The 16,780-nt window shown below is 38.5% G+C and overlaps 1 protein-coding gene across 4 annotated transcripts in view; it reads left to right on the plus strand.

The window, feature by feature from the left end:
- thrap3a (thyroid hormone receptor associated protein 3a) overlaps positions 1 to 16,780 on the plus strand; it is a 46,032-nt gene that overhangs the window by 20,053 nt on the left and 9,199 nt on the right. For 2 of the 4 annotated variants that reach the window (XM_024267202.2, XM_036215813.1), the window contains 2 exons: positions 13,120 to 13,279; positions 15,639 to 16,499. In XM_024267202.2, the coding sequence (XP_024122970.1) occupies positions 13,146 to 13,279; positions 15,639 to 16,499 (995 nt within the window). In that variant the 5' untranslated portion in view covers positions 13,120 to 13,145. Of the gene's footprint in view, positions 1 to 6,243; positions 6,477 to 13,119; positions 13,280 to 14,185; positions 14,512 to 15,638; positions 16,500 to 16,780 lie in introns of those variants that run through there. The other 2 variants (XM_024267201.2, XM_024267204.2) reach the window with 2 other exon arrangements.

Consider the following 16,780-nt stretch of genomic DNA (forward strand, 5'->3'; position numbering starts at 1 on the left):
CAATCATACACCAAGATCCTAAAAAACCAACTGGGAATACGAAATATGTTATTCTAATAATTTAGTCATTTAGTCAAGTTATAAACTGACCAATAAGATGCCTCAATGAAAGCATGTGGTCTCACATCGAGTATTTAAAATGCTGAGTTCTACCCTGCTTTCAAGTAGTAGCGGTGTAGACATCCAACAAGGTCACTCATGATTGGTGAGAGTGGTTGCCATGGAAACAATGTCTCAGACCGACTTGGACCAATCACTGCTCATTATCGTAAAAATTGTGAAAGTAATTGTGACAAATGGCGACAATGCCATTAATTCATTGGAGCCATTTTCCTAGTGAGTGTGACATCACACTCACTAGGTCCAGTTTTCATTTACAGTCAATGGTCCGGGTGAAAAAAACTAGCATGAATACGTGACATCGGCTATGTTCTCTAGTAACTGCAATAAAGTGCACGTCGCCATCCAGCATATAGCTGTGTCACTACAAGGAGATATAAACGACAAAGCACATTGTAAACATCAACAAGGGGCTTGATGCAGAACCATATGCAAAGTTTTATGCATATTCCAACTGTTGCTGTTTGACACATTATTTATTTTAACAAATACACAGACTCTTCAGCAGGAGTTAAAAGTCAAAAACTCTTGATCTTTTTTTATGTTAGCTTGGTGTGCAAATCAGCACTCCACACCCTGCAAACCCTCAGAGGATATCATGTTTTTTCATTTCATTCACAATTCGTGTTCGTTTACTCACTCTGAACTCTTTTTATAGGAAGTTGTGGAACCACAACTGTGCATAGATAAAGTCCGTCATGGTCCAATGACAGATTTAAGTTCAACCTCTTTACAACCTCCATACATTGCAACCAGATGGTAATACATATATATACATATTTTTGAAAGCCTATTTAAATTTGGGAAATCACAGATTTAATTTGTATTCTTATCCTCTGTGTTTTAAATTACAAAGTTTTCATTTTTTCCCCTCCATTTTTAATTGACTCCTATTTAAATAAATCAAAAACAGAAACAACGGTTTAACTATTTAGTTGAAAAATTTAATTCTGCCCCATTTCTTTGGCAAAACATCTCTGTGAACTCTGAGGTTAACCCGAAAATGAATATGCAAAACATTTATATTTTCAATTCAAATAAACCCTTCATTGATTTATGTTTGTTGCACTGAAAAAACATTTCATGAAAATGAACTATTCACCACAAATATTCAGTATCATGTTTTTTTATACCAATAACATAGATAATTGCTCTGTGACAAAACAGGACTGAACATGAGGAATATTACAAATAAATAGTTGGAGTACTTGAAGCATTAAAGTAAATGCAATTAATATGAGTAGAGAAGAATAAAAAAAAAGTTTTTTTTTAATAAATCGTTGACCTCTCATGATCTTGATGCATTATTTACATTTTTCCTAGTTACTCTGTTGTAATATCAAAGTTTCTACACATGTAAAGAGTAAAACCATACTAATAGTAATACTTTTCAATATGCTGCCAGAAAAATTACTTTTTTTACTCCCAACACTGCGATAGATTATTTTTTTGACTAAATGCATTGACTAATTTGATGCATTCATTGTGTTATGTTTTTATTATTTATGTATTGTTTTTCATTATTCTGTTACTTTATATGATTAAATATAGAAGTTATGCCCTTAAATCAATGAAGTGTGGCCGTTTTTACTAGTTTTAAAGCTGTTTACATTGAAGAATGTCATTCAAGGAGATGAACAACTCCAACAGGTGGGCAGGAGATAAAGCCAAGGCAGTGTGAACTCTTTTATCCCAGCACAGAGGGAGAAAGTGGTGTCAGAAATAATCGTGCTCAAAATAGCTGCCTAGTGTCTGGACAAAAGCCATGTGTTGTGGAGAGATGGATGAGGGGGGCATCACAGGTCTGACTTTCAACACTGATGATAACATGGCTATACTTAGTTAAAAAAAAAAAAATTAATCCTGTTTTTTGTGCTTTTCATTGTAGAAATGTATTGTTGCAAATGAAAAAATAAGATGGATTAACATATATTCGACAAAAATTGAAATCTTTGCATCCACATTCACTGGGCTCTAAGGTTACAAAAACATTTCAACTTGATCCACGTGTAAATGTCAAGGAGGTGAAAGGAAGTTTGGAAGATTTTCTTCACTGCTTCAGATCATGAGTGCTGCACAAGATGATCACTAATCTTGTATTTCTTCCATTTTTTCTTAAATTATTGCTCCAACAGTTAATCTTTTCTCATCAAGTGGCCTGTTAGTAGATTGGTTCATCCCATTCCTGTTGCGGTCCATAATCTGGTCAATGGTGTCCTTCGACAGCTCTTTGGTCACTGTGTTAGGCTGTGAACATATGTCTTTTATACTGAAAACCAGTTCAAACAGGTAACAGTAATGTAGATATAATGGATAGAGGAGCTTCTTAAATAATTCTCTTCTGTGAGGGACAGAATTCTTGTGTGTTTTATGCTTATTTTCTGCCCCATATACAAAAATCATATTTAAAAATCAAACAATGTCATTTTCTGGATTCTTTCTCTATATTCTGTCTATCACAGTTGAAGTAAACCTATGATGAACATTACAGACCTCTTATCTTTTTAACTGGGACACCTTTTCAAATACTTTTTTTGCCTCACAACATAGATTTGAACTAAGCACTGCATTGAAATAAAAAAAATTGTAAACATTGCAAAAATGCCATATATTTATGCAAGTTTTCACATTTTAGCTAAGTGTTTTTATGTAACATTTTCAATTGATTAAGTCATACAATTCAACTATTATTTACATAAAACAAAAAGATGAGTCACCCAACAACAGTTGGAGCCGCTTCTCAATCTTGCATTTCTGCTTTTGGTTGTTTTCATGTTTCAGTTTCCTGGAAAGAGTGATTTGAATTAATAAAATTAGCAGGATGTGTGATCGCCGCATGCACCGCTGGCTTTTTGTACCTATTTCGTATGAACCATTGCATTTCCATAGCAAATGTCCACTGATGAAGATGGTCAGTAATGTTCGCTCGATATTTGCAAGGAGAAACTCAGATAAACTCATTGCGCTTAGATGTGCTTTTTGTGCTCCTCTTGGCAGAATTTAAGTATTAAAAAAAACAAAGAGGTGCACATAGTCACGGGGACTAATAACTCTTTCTGAAAGTGACTTGTGCACATGGATAATAGGAGAAAGACAACATTTTAATACAATTACCTGAATGGTGCAAATCCCTAAAAAAATGTTTAACAAACATCTCAACAAATCAGCTATTTAGTGCTTAGTCAATGATAACGTTTTGGTATCTGTTTTGAATTAATACATTATTTTGCATTTGGAGCACGAATGCTAGACGCAACAGCATGTCTTATCTGTATAGATTTTTTTCCACATTTAAACACAAAGACCGGACGAACACAACAGACTATTCATGTTCACCACTTCTGTAAATCATTGCATTGATTAAACTCTTACCACAGCACCGCACTTTCCATGTTTATGGACTTCACAAGCTCTGACATTTACCTAAAGTGTTGATGTTTAACATCCAGTTTAGCCTTTTATTTCAGCAATTTGTCTTTTGTAAATGAAATAACTCTCATAGACATTTTTTTTTTAACTTTGTTAACTCGTAACATAAATATCCAAAGGAAAAAAAAAGTCTCAGACAACAGAATTTTCCTTTTGGGAAGAGACGCTATTGATAAGTTTAAGTTTTGTCTCAAGATTTTGGACTTTTGTTAAGTTTTTCTTAAAAGTTCAGGTGTTTAAATGTATAGTTCAAAATGGTTTTTGTCACAAGTTATGAGGAAACAAAGCCACAAAATAGCAAGCTAAAGACAAATGTTGAGATGTTTTTGTTAGACGTCACAATCCTGGCATTGCTCTGCCAATAATATTTCCCTCCTTTTATAAATCTCCCTTTTACTCTGTGTTTAAGTGAGTTGGTTTCTGCTGCTTTTTGAAACAAACTCTGGAAATTTACCAAGAAAAAAACATCAGTGCAGCACCTGTTTTCTTTGGAACCTCTTGAACAGCTGACAGTTTCAGTTGTCTCAGAGTGAGAATGACTTTAACCAGAAAATCCGATCTATTGAACTCCAGTTCCATTTGAGTTTAATCTTGTTCGTGATAGCACAATCTGTGGGAGAAAATACGCTGACTCACTTTTATACAAAATATCCACATTCTGCCTGTGCACACCTCTACTGTCACCTTGTACACACTACATGATAATTGTGAGGCGATCAGAAAGATTTCCTTTTGTGTCCCAAAAACTTTTGCTGTGTTGCATTTTAAGACACTGAAGATAATTTTTACTAGATTTTCTTTTCTTTTACTGATTTAAATTCATGAAAATGACAATAGACATAAGAAAACAGGAAATAGTTATAAAAAAACCTTCAGCAGAACAAACAAATGTAAAACAGTTATTTTAATCCAACCAGCATTTGTGTCTCCAGCCTTCATTCTCACTTTGATTCCTTATAACTGAGTCTGGATGAGATTAAGGTGAGGAGTGTTGCTGAGTCTCTTCATCATGCCAATAACATCATCTTCACCACTTTGAACACACATTTCTGACCATTTTGGCTGTAAAAAACAGTTCTCTCCATCATCCCTCAGTCATAGCTGTTCACTGTGTCATGAAGCTGATCTCTTCTTGAGAACTTTAAAAGTCTTACAGAAAAATTAATAGCTTGCGAAGGACAATAAATATTTTTTCCAACTTATTTTTTTAGTAGTAGTAGTAGTAACCTTTATTTAACCAGATAAAAACCCGTTGAGATCAGGATCTCTTTTACATGTTCAGGTATTGTTTGCACCGATAAAGGTTTAAGACCATGAAGTCATCAAAATTTGAATAATTTTGAATCAGATTTATGGCTACTGCTGCATTATTCAGTCATTATGATTTATTATTTAAACTATTTTAGTACTATAGTTTTGGGGAAAAAAAGCTGGATAAAGCATGTGAATCCGCTTAGTCTTAGTTTAACAGTTTAGTGTTTTCTATTTAAATAACTATTAATGGGTGAAAAAAATATTTAAATATTGTTTGAAGACCAGGCTAAAATAATATTTAAAAAAGAAAAAAAGTGTTATCTCTCACAGTTTTCTTTGCTGTTCAGTTTCTTTTATTATTCTGTTAGGAATGTGCTAGTTTGCTTTTTTAGTAATAATAATTTTAGTGTTGATAATACACAGCTGTCTTCATTCCAGTTGATTATCCTTTGTCACCTTTTGGTGTTTTGGGTCCTTCAAGTTCCGGATATATTATTTTATTTAATTTTACAAGAGCACAATTTAAAGAAGCTAAAAGTATTATTATTGATAAATGTGCTGTGGCAAGCTCAAAAGGCAACACAATAAGCTCAACAAGCTCAAATCAAGCTCAAATCAAGTTTTGCAATGGTGAAAACTGTGCTTTTGGTGTTTTTAGCATGTTCTTATAGCATTTTTGTCATGGAGGACATGTATGTATGCATGTAGCCTATATGTATGAGGACATGCAAAGCACTATGTGATTTTATCTGTGAAAGGTTCTATATAAAAGTTTACTACTAAGTAAAGTTCACTATGTATAAAATAATTGAGTATGTCTTCATTAAAATTGTGATGAATCAAGAGCAGATGAAAATTCTGAAGCATCCACTTGCAGAAAAATAGATGCATTAACATCTTCATTTTCCTTGTCTGAGATGGTATCTGGCTCAAAACTGTAAGGTAGGATTGCTCTGATAATGCTTGCTGAATTTTTTTTTTTTTGCTATGCTAATATTAGCTTGGGCTTGTGAGGTGCTGTAAGCTAGTGAGAAAGCGTGTAAACAAAAGACTGATGGGAAAAGAGCTCAGAGAATGTCTTAAAGAATTAAAAGCTTTTAATTTTAAGCTAAAAACTGCATAATTATTATTAAAAGACCACTGGAAACGATTTTACAATAGAAAAAAATGGAAAAACACTGTAAATACACTGTTATATCAGGACATTCCTGTGCTGCGTTCATGAACAAGAATATGAAACAGAAAATGGATAAATCTAAATTTCAGATGCATAAATTAAATTAATCTAGTTACAAATAGACTTTAGAATAAATGTTCAAGTGTATATTTAAGATGCTAATGTGATTATAGTAGATCTTTTCGTTAATACTGAGTTTCTGTCTGCCACGCTGAGCAGAGCTGCGACCAATGACCGCTTTTAGACGCAGTAAAGGTGTGTTGACGGACGTGGAGGGCGGGGGGAAATTTGAAGCTCTCTGCAGCTCCCTGAAGCCGTCACACACATCCTCTGTCTGTCAGTCTGAGGAGCACCGCACACTTTCAGCCGAAAGGGCAAACTCTCACGAAAGTTGAGCCCAACGGTACCGACGGATCAACAGGAAACGGCGTTAATCTTTTTCCCTACTTTATCTAGCGGTCCATGAACGCGACGCGTTGAAGGACAGCAGCAAACGGTAAGGGGGTATTTATAAACGTTCCCATAAGGAAGATGGTAATATAAAAAGAAAAAAAAAATCTTGATTTTGACAAAACTTTTATACATAATTATTTTTGGGAGACGTCAGTCACGCGCTTGGAAAGATTTGTTGCGCTCGAGACACTCGTGTTGCGTTTGGGTTTCTGGAATTTTTGAGTTTTGTTTATTAAAATATAATATAAGTTGTTGTTTTGTTTTATACATATATTTGTATTGATTTTTACTTGTCGTTGTGACCTTTAAAATGTTTTTGCGTCGAGTGAATTGTTGATTTGCTCTTCGGGGCCACCGTACTTGTCCCCCAATGAGCGCACGCGGGGCTGATGCGCTCTCAGCCCCATCCTAAATCCACACTGGCTTTAGCCGGCGTTTCCTCCAAATTATTTTGGCTTTTATTCCTACAATTTATCCAAGATATTGAACTCGAGCAGCAAAAACAGCATCGTCAGACCTCCAGAGGATTTAAAATTAACTCAAAAAAGGGACAGCTGTTGGCCAGCCAGTGCAAGAATGTTATTATAGGCTTCAACAAGTGTTCGTCCACCTCCTGTAAACATCCTCAATCCTGAACCCTGCAGCTTTAAAAAATCATGTTGTCTTTGAGAGCTGTTTGGCTTGGTACATCCCGCAGAAATGCAGGATCCAAGCTGTGGTCAATCCTGTTTGGCAAGAGGGTGTGTCTATCAATGCTGGCACACACTGGAAGCATTAAAGCCCATTTAATTTTCCTTCCACGTGAATATGGGTCATCCTTTGTAGGGTAACTATGTGAGATGGCACAATTAGGAAAAAAAATATAAAAGGGATTTATATTACTATCCATCTCTGGAGGCTTCATGGTAGAGCTGATTGTGTACCATAACTGTCTTAACAAGCAATCAAAACAAAAAAAAAACATCTCAAGATTTACACTTCAATGCCAAGCCACAAGGCCGTATATATTATGAATGCATTTTAAAACCCACAAGCGCTTGATTTCGCCAGGCGGTTCCAGGCAGACTAAAATAGAGAGGACCTTCGGCATATTAGTTCCCTCATGAATGCAGGAGAGCTCCACAAATGTGGTGATGACAGACAGCTGGGAAGTATGTTGGAGTGAGGATGCCTCTGTTACACTCGTCCATTTTCCACGCAGGAGCCACACACTTCATAGCAGCTACAGAGGCAGTTGTTAAGTCTGTGGGAATGCTGATTACTGTCATGAGAGTAAAACTTGATGGTTAAAACGCTGCATCTTCTCTGAAAAATAAAAACATTGCTTGCATCTAGTAAGGGTTACTATGTAGTTAGTGGAAGTTACTATTGTATGTAATTAGCAAAGGTTAAGGTTATAGCATATTTGATTTTGAAGTTGTTTTTTACTTGCGTGGCAGTTATTGAAAACAAATGTAGAAATCAGTCGTTCCAGATCTTCCCAGCCTGTCAGTGAAGCTCCAGTGAAAGTACAACTTTGGGCACGAGATGTGGGTTCAGAAACGTGTTGAATGTGGGTTCTTGAACGCGCTTTTTCCATATGGTGCTCACACTGGACTGGTGCCACTACTAGCACATATAGTCACAGTTGAAAGAAGCTTAGTGTGAAATCTTGAAGCGGTGAAAATTTTGCAAATCTTGCTCTAGGCTTTTTCTTTCACAGCTCTATTCTGATTAAGCTGTATCTTTCCCTACGGTTTCTCCCTACTCCTCCAGTTGTAGGGGCATTTGAAGTGGTAGGGTTTTTCAAAATAGTTTTTCAAGAGCTACACCTCGCCGCGTATGGATGCAGAGCCTCCCACTGTGCTGTGAGGGTTAATTGTGCTGTGGAGGAGAACCTCATTTCTTCATGTAAGTGTGCTCTGAAGTGCAGAAGTTTACATGTAATGTAAGTCTTTGTTTTTGCACAACCTTTCTAAAGTAATATAACCAATGTTTTTATGTATGTCCAAGTGCTAATGTAGCTGACCGGATGGCAGTGACGTCTGAGTTTGAAGACACTATTTTTCCATAACTCTAGGGGTAGGTAGAAGCCGTAGGGGTACGGGAAGAATTTGGATTTGGCCTTGTAGTCATAGCATTCTGTCCGGGCAAAAATGGCAATATCTAATTTCTCCTTCATGATCAACTCACAAACGGTTTTGACAAGAACACTACTAATACATCACTACTAAATCTGAGTCCCCGACTGGTCAAAATTCCACTGGTGTAACTTTCAATCTGTGCTTAATAGCCACAGGTTTTGCACGTAGGCGCGTAGCTACATACACACCGGCCTCGGTAGCTGGTGTTCGAGTGACGGCTTTCAGTAAGTCTATGTAAATGCCCGTAAACCTGCGTTCAAAACTCTCTTGTCCACGTGTAGCTAGGACTGGGAATCATGCAATACACAATACATGGCTCACGATATCAATGATATCGCGATACTGTGATAATTAGTAAAATCATCTCTAATAACTCAATATGTAGAACAACACATATTTTTAAGGAACTATATCCCCATTCTTTTTAGCTTGAGCACAATCATAATAAAAAACTTGTGTCCTATTTGTGCAACAAATAGGTATTTTTGTGCTACATTGCTGAAATCAGTAATACTTTGTCTTTGACAAGCATCAACACTAATTGAATTTGAATTATCTGCAAAATTCTGTTAACAATAGTAAACACAAACAGCAGTGCCATTACTAAATGCAAAATTGTTGTAAACAGAACAAAAATTAAATAATTAAAGTAGCTGCCAGACACATTGGTGCTCGTGACAGCCAGTCTTATAGCGCGCCCACTATCTACCTCCGAAGGAACATCTCACCAAAGGATGACGAATATAACATTTTACAGCCTCTTCAAACAAAAATAAAACATCAAAACCCAATGAGAACCCATCGAGAATCAATTGCAGGACTAATATCGCAATGTTGATATTTTGGCACAACCCTACACGTAGTTACGCAATTTTTTAGTCTGTTTTGGAGCTCTACGTTTAAATCGTTTGTTGAAAGTTCAACCAGTTGAACTTCTTACTGCATTGAGCGTCAAATTGTTGCGCTTTGACCAATCGGGGACTTGAATTTGGTCGTGAAGTATGAGTTGCCAATTATTTGAAAATGTATCATGATAGAGAAATTAATAGTTGTGGTTTGTGCCTGGCTGGAATTCTATGACAGCAAGTCTTTCAAATATCGGAATAGAGCTGTGAAGAAAAAGTAAGATTTGCACCGATTTGACATCTTGCATGAAGCCTCCTCCAACTGTAGGTGGCGGACATGCGCTAGTAAGCAATAAAAAAGACAAAAGAAGAAGAAACCTCTCCCTGCCGCTCTCTGTTTTTTTCATTGTGAACACCATTTACAAAAAGCATATTCATGAAACCAGTTATAGTCCATTCTTGAAAGCACAACACATGCTAGGTGTGTACGTAGCATTAAAAAATTGTGAACGCAAGAGTATTGAACCTAGAACTTGCATATACACTCGTTTCCGTAGATTCTTCATTGGAAGCGGTCACTTGAGGGCGCGTTTCGGTGCCCGGTGTGAACGCAGCAGGAGAGGCTCTGCTATTTTTCAGAAACCAATCATCAAGCTGACAACAGTTGCATTGGCTTTTCAGAAATAGAGAGCGGGGTGTCCCGGGGGCACATATAGATAGCAAATGTGATTCCAGCTGCCACTGTGGCATCCCACTCTTGGTGATAGGAAGGTTGATGGAGTGGAGGGTTTCGTCTCAAACACTTTGAGTGGCGGTTCGGGTTGCATTACCATTGTTGATCAAAGCTGCCTTTTTCCCTTACATGAAATAAACAGCTGATGGGGATTACTCAGCTGTCGTTGTCTTCTCCCTCCAAGGTGGGCCTAAATTTTAAGCACATGCACTCCCCCCCCTCTTCCTCCACAGTGCTATTCTGTTTCTCTTTAACAGCACGATTGTTATCTATGAACTGTTTTGTTTCTTCCAGTGCTTCTAAACTGTAGACCGGCTTTTCTTGTTTCTCAAAGTCTTCCTGTTAATGCTTCCCTGTTCGCATTTGTTGTTGTTTTTAAAGAAATATTGCCTAAAATCTGAAAAAAAGAAGCATACTTTTCATTTCAGTGTCACTCCTCTGATGTTCATCCGATAACTATAATCTACTCAGCAAGTAGATATTATCGTAACTTAATATTAAAAAAAAGCTGAGCATGGTTGGAGGGTTGGTGTCCCAGTTTGGCAAGACAAAGGAATGTAGGGAAAAAAGTGGACCTGACTCACTTATTCATTCAACGTTTTCTACATTTGAGTGGATATGTGCAAAAGAGATGCGTCACAGTTTGTCTCAGAGGAGTGAAACTTTTGTGAGTGTGTTCTCAGCCATGCAGAGCAAACTGCAGCTGGTTATTGATTATTCATTCGGAGTAAAGAATGGAGCCTTGTAACAAGGAAACAAAAAGGAAGTTCACAGAAAAACAGAATATTGGTCTGTTGCTTTTTTTCCGGTTTTAGTCAACTGATATGTTTTTGTCTCTTTTCATGTTTTGGCAGAATGAGGTTCAAGAAGCAAATTTCAAGGAAGTATTTTTGAAGTGATTTGCATATTTTAACCGTTGAAATCCTTAAAAGATGATGAAAAATAAGTGGAGCTGAGCACATTTCAAAAATCCTCCAAGTAACTAGGTAAAATAAAAAGATAGTTTTAAAGTTGACATTTAGTATAATTCAATGTCACGCTTATAGGGTCATGCTGAAGCTGAAGTGACAGTCTGTTGAGGCTGGACCTTCAGGAAATAATTCTCTGGAAGCCAGAAACAACAATCTGCCAGCAAAGAGGAAAGCGGGAAGTTCACCGAACTTGAGGGGGAAGCGGAGGGGAAAATGGAAATGCTCCAGTTCTCCTTTTAAATAGTAGCAAGGGGTCATGCTGGGACCACCGTGTGATTGTTTAGGTTGTTATCCCGATCACGTCCAAGCAGCAATTTCCTGCATCCAAAGTCTCCGAAGATGACTCTGAAGAAGAGATCAATTATTTGATCCCTGGGCTTTCAGGCTCTCCGAGGATCATCTGTCACAGATAATGCCTTGTGGGCTTGGCAGAAACTAAATATTCTTACGTCTATTAATACAGTTTTGGGCTTTGCAAGTAAAGCCTGGAGAAGGTGAGAAGATCCTCCTTTGAAGTGAGGGGTCTGAGAGCATGCAGTCCCAGGAGAAATCTGTCAGAAGCAGAACCTTAACCTCAAGATATCCTGAAAAAGGGGTGTATAAGGGAAGGAGTTTGGCGATACGATAGTATCCCGATTCGTGTCTCACGATACGTATCCCGATATGTCCCAAGACTGTACCAGTTTTGAATAATAGGCTCAGTGTGCTGCGGTCGGAGGTTTAGGTGGAAAACTACTAATTCATGTTCTCGAATTCCTATAATTTGTGCTCTCAGATTATTAATTTATGTGCACTATTTACCAAAAGGCTAATTCCCCCCAGAGAAATACAAATGCAGCTGAATGGAAAACTGGCATGCACACATGTGGCACATTTTAGCTACGTGTGCGATCCATAATGGATCTCTGCATTATGTCTATTTGACCATGAATCCACTTCACTTACCTCAGAGGTGTTGATCATGGATGAATCCAAACTCTCCCGGAAATGTGTGCACACATGCATCAGCACGGAGCACGCGTTGGTAAATAGTGTACATAAATTGATAATCCGAGAGCATGAATTATATTAATTCGAGAGCACAATTTATCAATCTGAGAGCACGGACTATTAATTTTTGTTACCGCTGGCTTTTGGGGGGCTCTGTAGAAAACAAAAGTGAGGACGCTCATAAATAATTCATTAAATATTGTCTTGTCAGCATTTTAAATCGATACAAGGATCACCAAACAAAATATCACGATATATATATTGCCAATTCAATTTTTCATTAAACCCCCACCCTGTATTTTTTTATTTTTTTCTCTCTTGAGTAGATTCAACGCAGCTCTACGTTGGTTTACTTTTGAGCTTAAACATTTACCTTTGAGGCATCCAAACTTTTAATCAAACATGCCAAAGCCAGTGGGCGACAAATACATTAATCCAGCCTGAACAGGAATGCACATACTCCCACATTAGTTGAGTTTGTCCTTGAAAAGTTCTGCTTTCACCGAAGAGGCACATGGTTTTGTTTACTTCCTCAAAAGAGGTTGAACAACAAATATTTGTATATAGCATTAGAATCCATCTGCTTACAAAGGAATTTACTTAAATCTGTCACTGGATCAAAGAATGAAACAAATAATGTCATTTGGACATAATTTGTGATTGAAAATGAGTGATTAATGGAGTTTACTGTAATCCTGTAATAGATTAAGAATGTTTCTTCTGTTTAATGATTATTAACTTTATATATTTTATTAATAATTAAAAGTAAAAGAAATGATACAAAAATTGTGGAGACTAGAAGTCAAGTGACTAACAGAGGACGGCCCCTCTATGCAAATAGGTGACTATAAAACCTCCATGAGGATGCCCGATGTCACACACCGTCTTCTTCCTTTTTTGCACCTCGTGCTGCATGCTCGCCCACGATGACGTGCACCTTGTGCGGTCGAGGCTTTCAATAGGTGATCTTTCTTTGCTGCTTCTCCCACGGTTGTGACAGTTATGTGATTCTCCCACATAACAGTTTTGAGGCGAGGGACGAATGCAGAGATGACCAGATCCACCAAATCTGCCTCGAGATCTCGCAGCCCCTCTAGATCCAGATCCAGGTCCAGGTCCAGGTCCCGGTCCTCCTCTCAGTCCAGAAGTCGCTCCAGATCCCGGTCCAGGAAGCGTCATTACAGGTAGGATAGGTCTCCTTTTTGTGTGTGGTAATTAAAGGCTTTTTAGATGAATGAAGCATGTGTAAAAATACTATCATGAAGATGTAAAATAAACCTGTTATGTCTTTGCACACACTCTGGACCTTTTTCTAATCTAACCCCCACAAATATGTCCACTAATTTCCTGTGCAGTGAAGCTTACCTTGTTATGAAAGTGAAGTTTTTGGGGGGGAACATCAACAAGGTCCGACACAGCCTGTGTGTTTGGTCTTTAATAAGCTAATGAATGTCCAGAAGTGACATTTATTTACCCAAACTGGGTTCCCCTAAAGAGGAAATTAACAAAAATTCAGCTTTGGAAAAGTTCACCTTTCACAAAGTGAAATGTGAAAAAATGTTCACCAAGTGAGGATTTGAAGTGCATTTTTTCTGGTTGATGTTTTGTTGCTTCTGGCTGCAACAATCATAGTTAGTTTCCTGGAAGTGTCACAGCTCATATTAAAATCACACTGGAAGTGGAACAACGTGTATTCAGACAATTGCCAATGTGCCCATTTACATTGAAATACCAGGAGGGCAAAGACCTACAAAGGATAGAATTGTTTTTTAGGACAGTTCAAAGTTAGAGAAACGACTCCGACGTGAGGAATTACAGCTGGAGGTGGTGAAGTGACGCAGGCTGTTGGGTAAATATATTTATAGGTCGCTAAAGTTGGCAAGTTGTGGTGAACTCTTTTCCACCACACTATTACACGCTTACATTACCGTCACCTCCGTCAGAAATGACGGTTCAGTGTGCAGAAACGCTCCCAGATGATGAAGAGCCTAATCCATCTTCACATTTCTTTATCTACTTGATCCCGTTCAGGGTGCTGGAGCCTATTCGAACTCTCATCACCTGAAGGGCTAAATGCACTCCCATTAGAGGTCTGATGAAGCAGAGGAAACATGAGCAGCACCAGTTAACGTAGCGAGTCTGTTTTTGAGTTGTGGGATAAAGTAGCTAAATCAGAAAATGCCCCTTTTACCTTTAAATGTGTTGCTAAAAACCACATGGAGTTTGGTTGGAGCTCTTGTAACTGGCCGAGTCAAAGGATTCAAGTAGTTTTTTTTCCCCTCCTCATCTCTATACCGCCCATGTGAGTCTGCGCTCCAGCAGAGCTATCAGAGGAGTTTCAGTGCAATGAATGTGCAGCTCTGCTCTGAGCGCTGCAGTCTCTGTCACTCTGTATTCCAATGAAAAAACGCAATCGGTGAGTTATGCACTCTATTTTTTAAATCTTTTTATGAACGTGCATGTGTCCTTTTGGCTTGTCTTTGTGGAGTCGAAATAATGACGGGAAAGAACGCTTTCTGTTATTGTTGGGAAAGTTTTTGACAGTTAAGATCTTAATGCTGAGATATTCGTTGTCGGTTTAAGATTGTGGAAAAATGCTGTTTTTTTAAGCTGAAATATTGAGTACAGCTCAAGAAAATGGAATGAAAAGTTAGACAATCTAAATCTTGATGCTTTTAAATACTGTGTGTAAATATAGCGGTTCTGCCTTAAAAAAGCATGTTGGATTGATTAAAATATTGATCTGGGGACAAGAAAAGACTCATTGTGGCATGATATAATCAGAAGAGTGTGTTGAAAGTTTATGTTGGAGTCAAAAGTGCAGCAATGCCACCTGGTGGCTGAGGTTGAAACTGCAGTCTGTTCCACTCACACCTAAAGGAGCCTTTCTTTTTCTTTTTTTTTTTTTTTCAGGGTCAGTCTCTAAACACGAAAACACATGTCATATGCCAACATATGTTTAACTACTTCCAGTTGCTATACAGTCACTAGAAATGTGCCTTTTTACCATGCGTTTTTTATGTTTTTTTTTATATGATTTGCCAGTAAAAATGTCCACACTTTTCTTTTAAAGATTCCTCTGCCTATCACAACTCTACTATTAATATAGGAAATCCCCATTTATGTTTGATGTGCAGAGAAACTACACATTTACGAGCGGCCAAAAAAAAAAAAAAAAAACTCTGGAAAAGATTCTTGTATTTTCCTGAAGGTTTCCTGTCATGTTCTGCATGACGGTGGTGGAAAAGTGCTGTCTCACATGGTTGCCAAGAGTCCAATAGTGGTCTGAATGGGTTTCAGTCCTAACAAAAGCACCGAGTGACCACATATGTTCAGTCACTGATGGAGAGATAAAGACCACTCCCACCAGCAGATAAGCTTTTCATCACATGGTAAAGACGATGATCGCTCATTAGTAAACACTTTGATCTGCAGTAAATTGTGGGCATGCATAAAACTTTTAGAGAGTTTCAGGGCTCCCACCCTGCTCTTGATTTTTCTCCCTGAATCTCTGCGTTCTCTCTGTTGTTTATGTTTTCAAAGCTCCAGGTCTCGGTCAAGATCTCACTCTCCGTTTCATAACCGGGAAAAGAAATACCCAAGGGCATACCAACAACAGAACAACCGGGAATTCCGGGGCTATCACCGCGGCTTCCGAAGGCCATACAATTTCAGGGGTCGAGGACGGGGCCAGTTCCCCCGAGGACGCTATCAGCGTGGAGGAGGCGGCTACAACAACAACAATAACAACTATCGGCCGAACTGGAAAAACTACAAACAGTACCCGCAGAAATACCAGCAGTGGCAGCAGTATCCACAGCAGCAGCAGCAGCAGTTTAACTTCCCACAGGGACGACCGCACAACAACCTGCAGAATCGCTCAGGAACCCCCCCCCAGGGTCAATCTCACCGCTCTGACAGATCCTCCTCCCCTGTATCCAGACACTCGCATCATTCTTCCTCCTCGTCACACTCCTCCCCTCCAAAAGCCAGGCCAGCCACGGTGCCGGCGCAGACCTCAGAAGACGTCAAAGATGAGCAACTGACCTCAAAGCAGGTTCAAAAGGTCGGGGAGGAAGACGAGGAGCCGGAAGAGCCGAGTGTGGAGTTGTTAGAGGAGAACCCTGCAGACGGAGCAGGTAGTGGGAAAAGTGATGGGAAGAAAAACTGTTTGGGGACCGGTTCTGTCGCTCAGAACAGCCACAGTCCCGGCCAGACCAGTAACACTAAGGTCTCAAATGATACAAGCAATGGCGCCCCCGTGTGGCAGTCAGCTGGTGGCTCATGCTCCACTAGGAAAGCCTCACATGAAGGTCTGAACCCAATGCTTTCCAGCTTTGACTTCTTCTCCACCGAGGAATTTCAGGAGGAGGACAAGAAAGCAATCTCCATTGCATTCAGGAAGTGAGATTCCCTTTTATGATTTTTCTTAGTTGTATTTTACATTAGTTCAAAGACCCACTCCAATGAAAATCATGTTTTTGGTGACAATTTTCTCAAGATGGAGGACATGTATGAGGAAAATTAAGCTCAAACTTACATTTCTGAGTATTTCTTCATTCAAATTGTTGTAAATCAGAAGCAGATAAAAAAAAACACAGTTGAAAATGCTTGTATTTGTGACATAGGCGCTACAGTCGGTGGGCTACAAGCTCCCTGCTCCACACTATTACGATGGAGACGAC

This window comes from Oryzias melastigma, linkage group LG16, assembly GCF_002922805.2.
Source record: "Oryzias melastigma strain HK-1 linkage group LG16, ASM292280v2, whole genome shotgun sequence".
Lineage (NCBI taxonomy): Eukaryota > Metazoa > Chordata > Actinopteri > Beloniformes > Adrianichthyidae > Oryzias > Oryzias melastigma.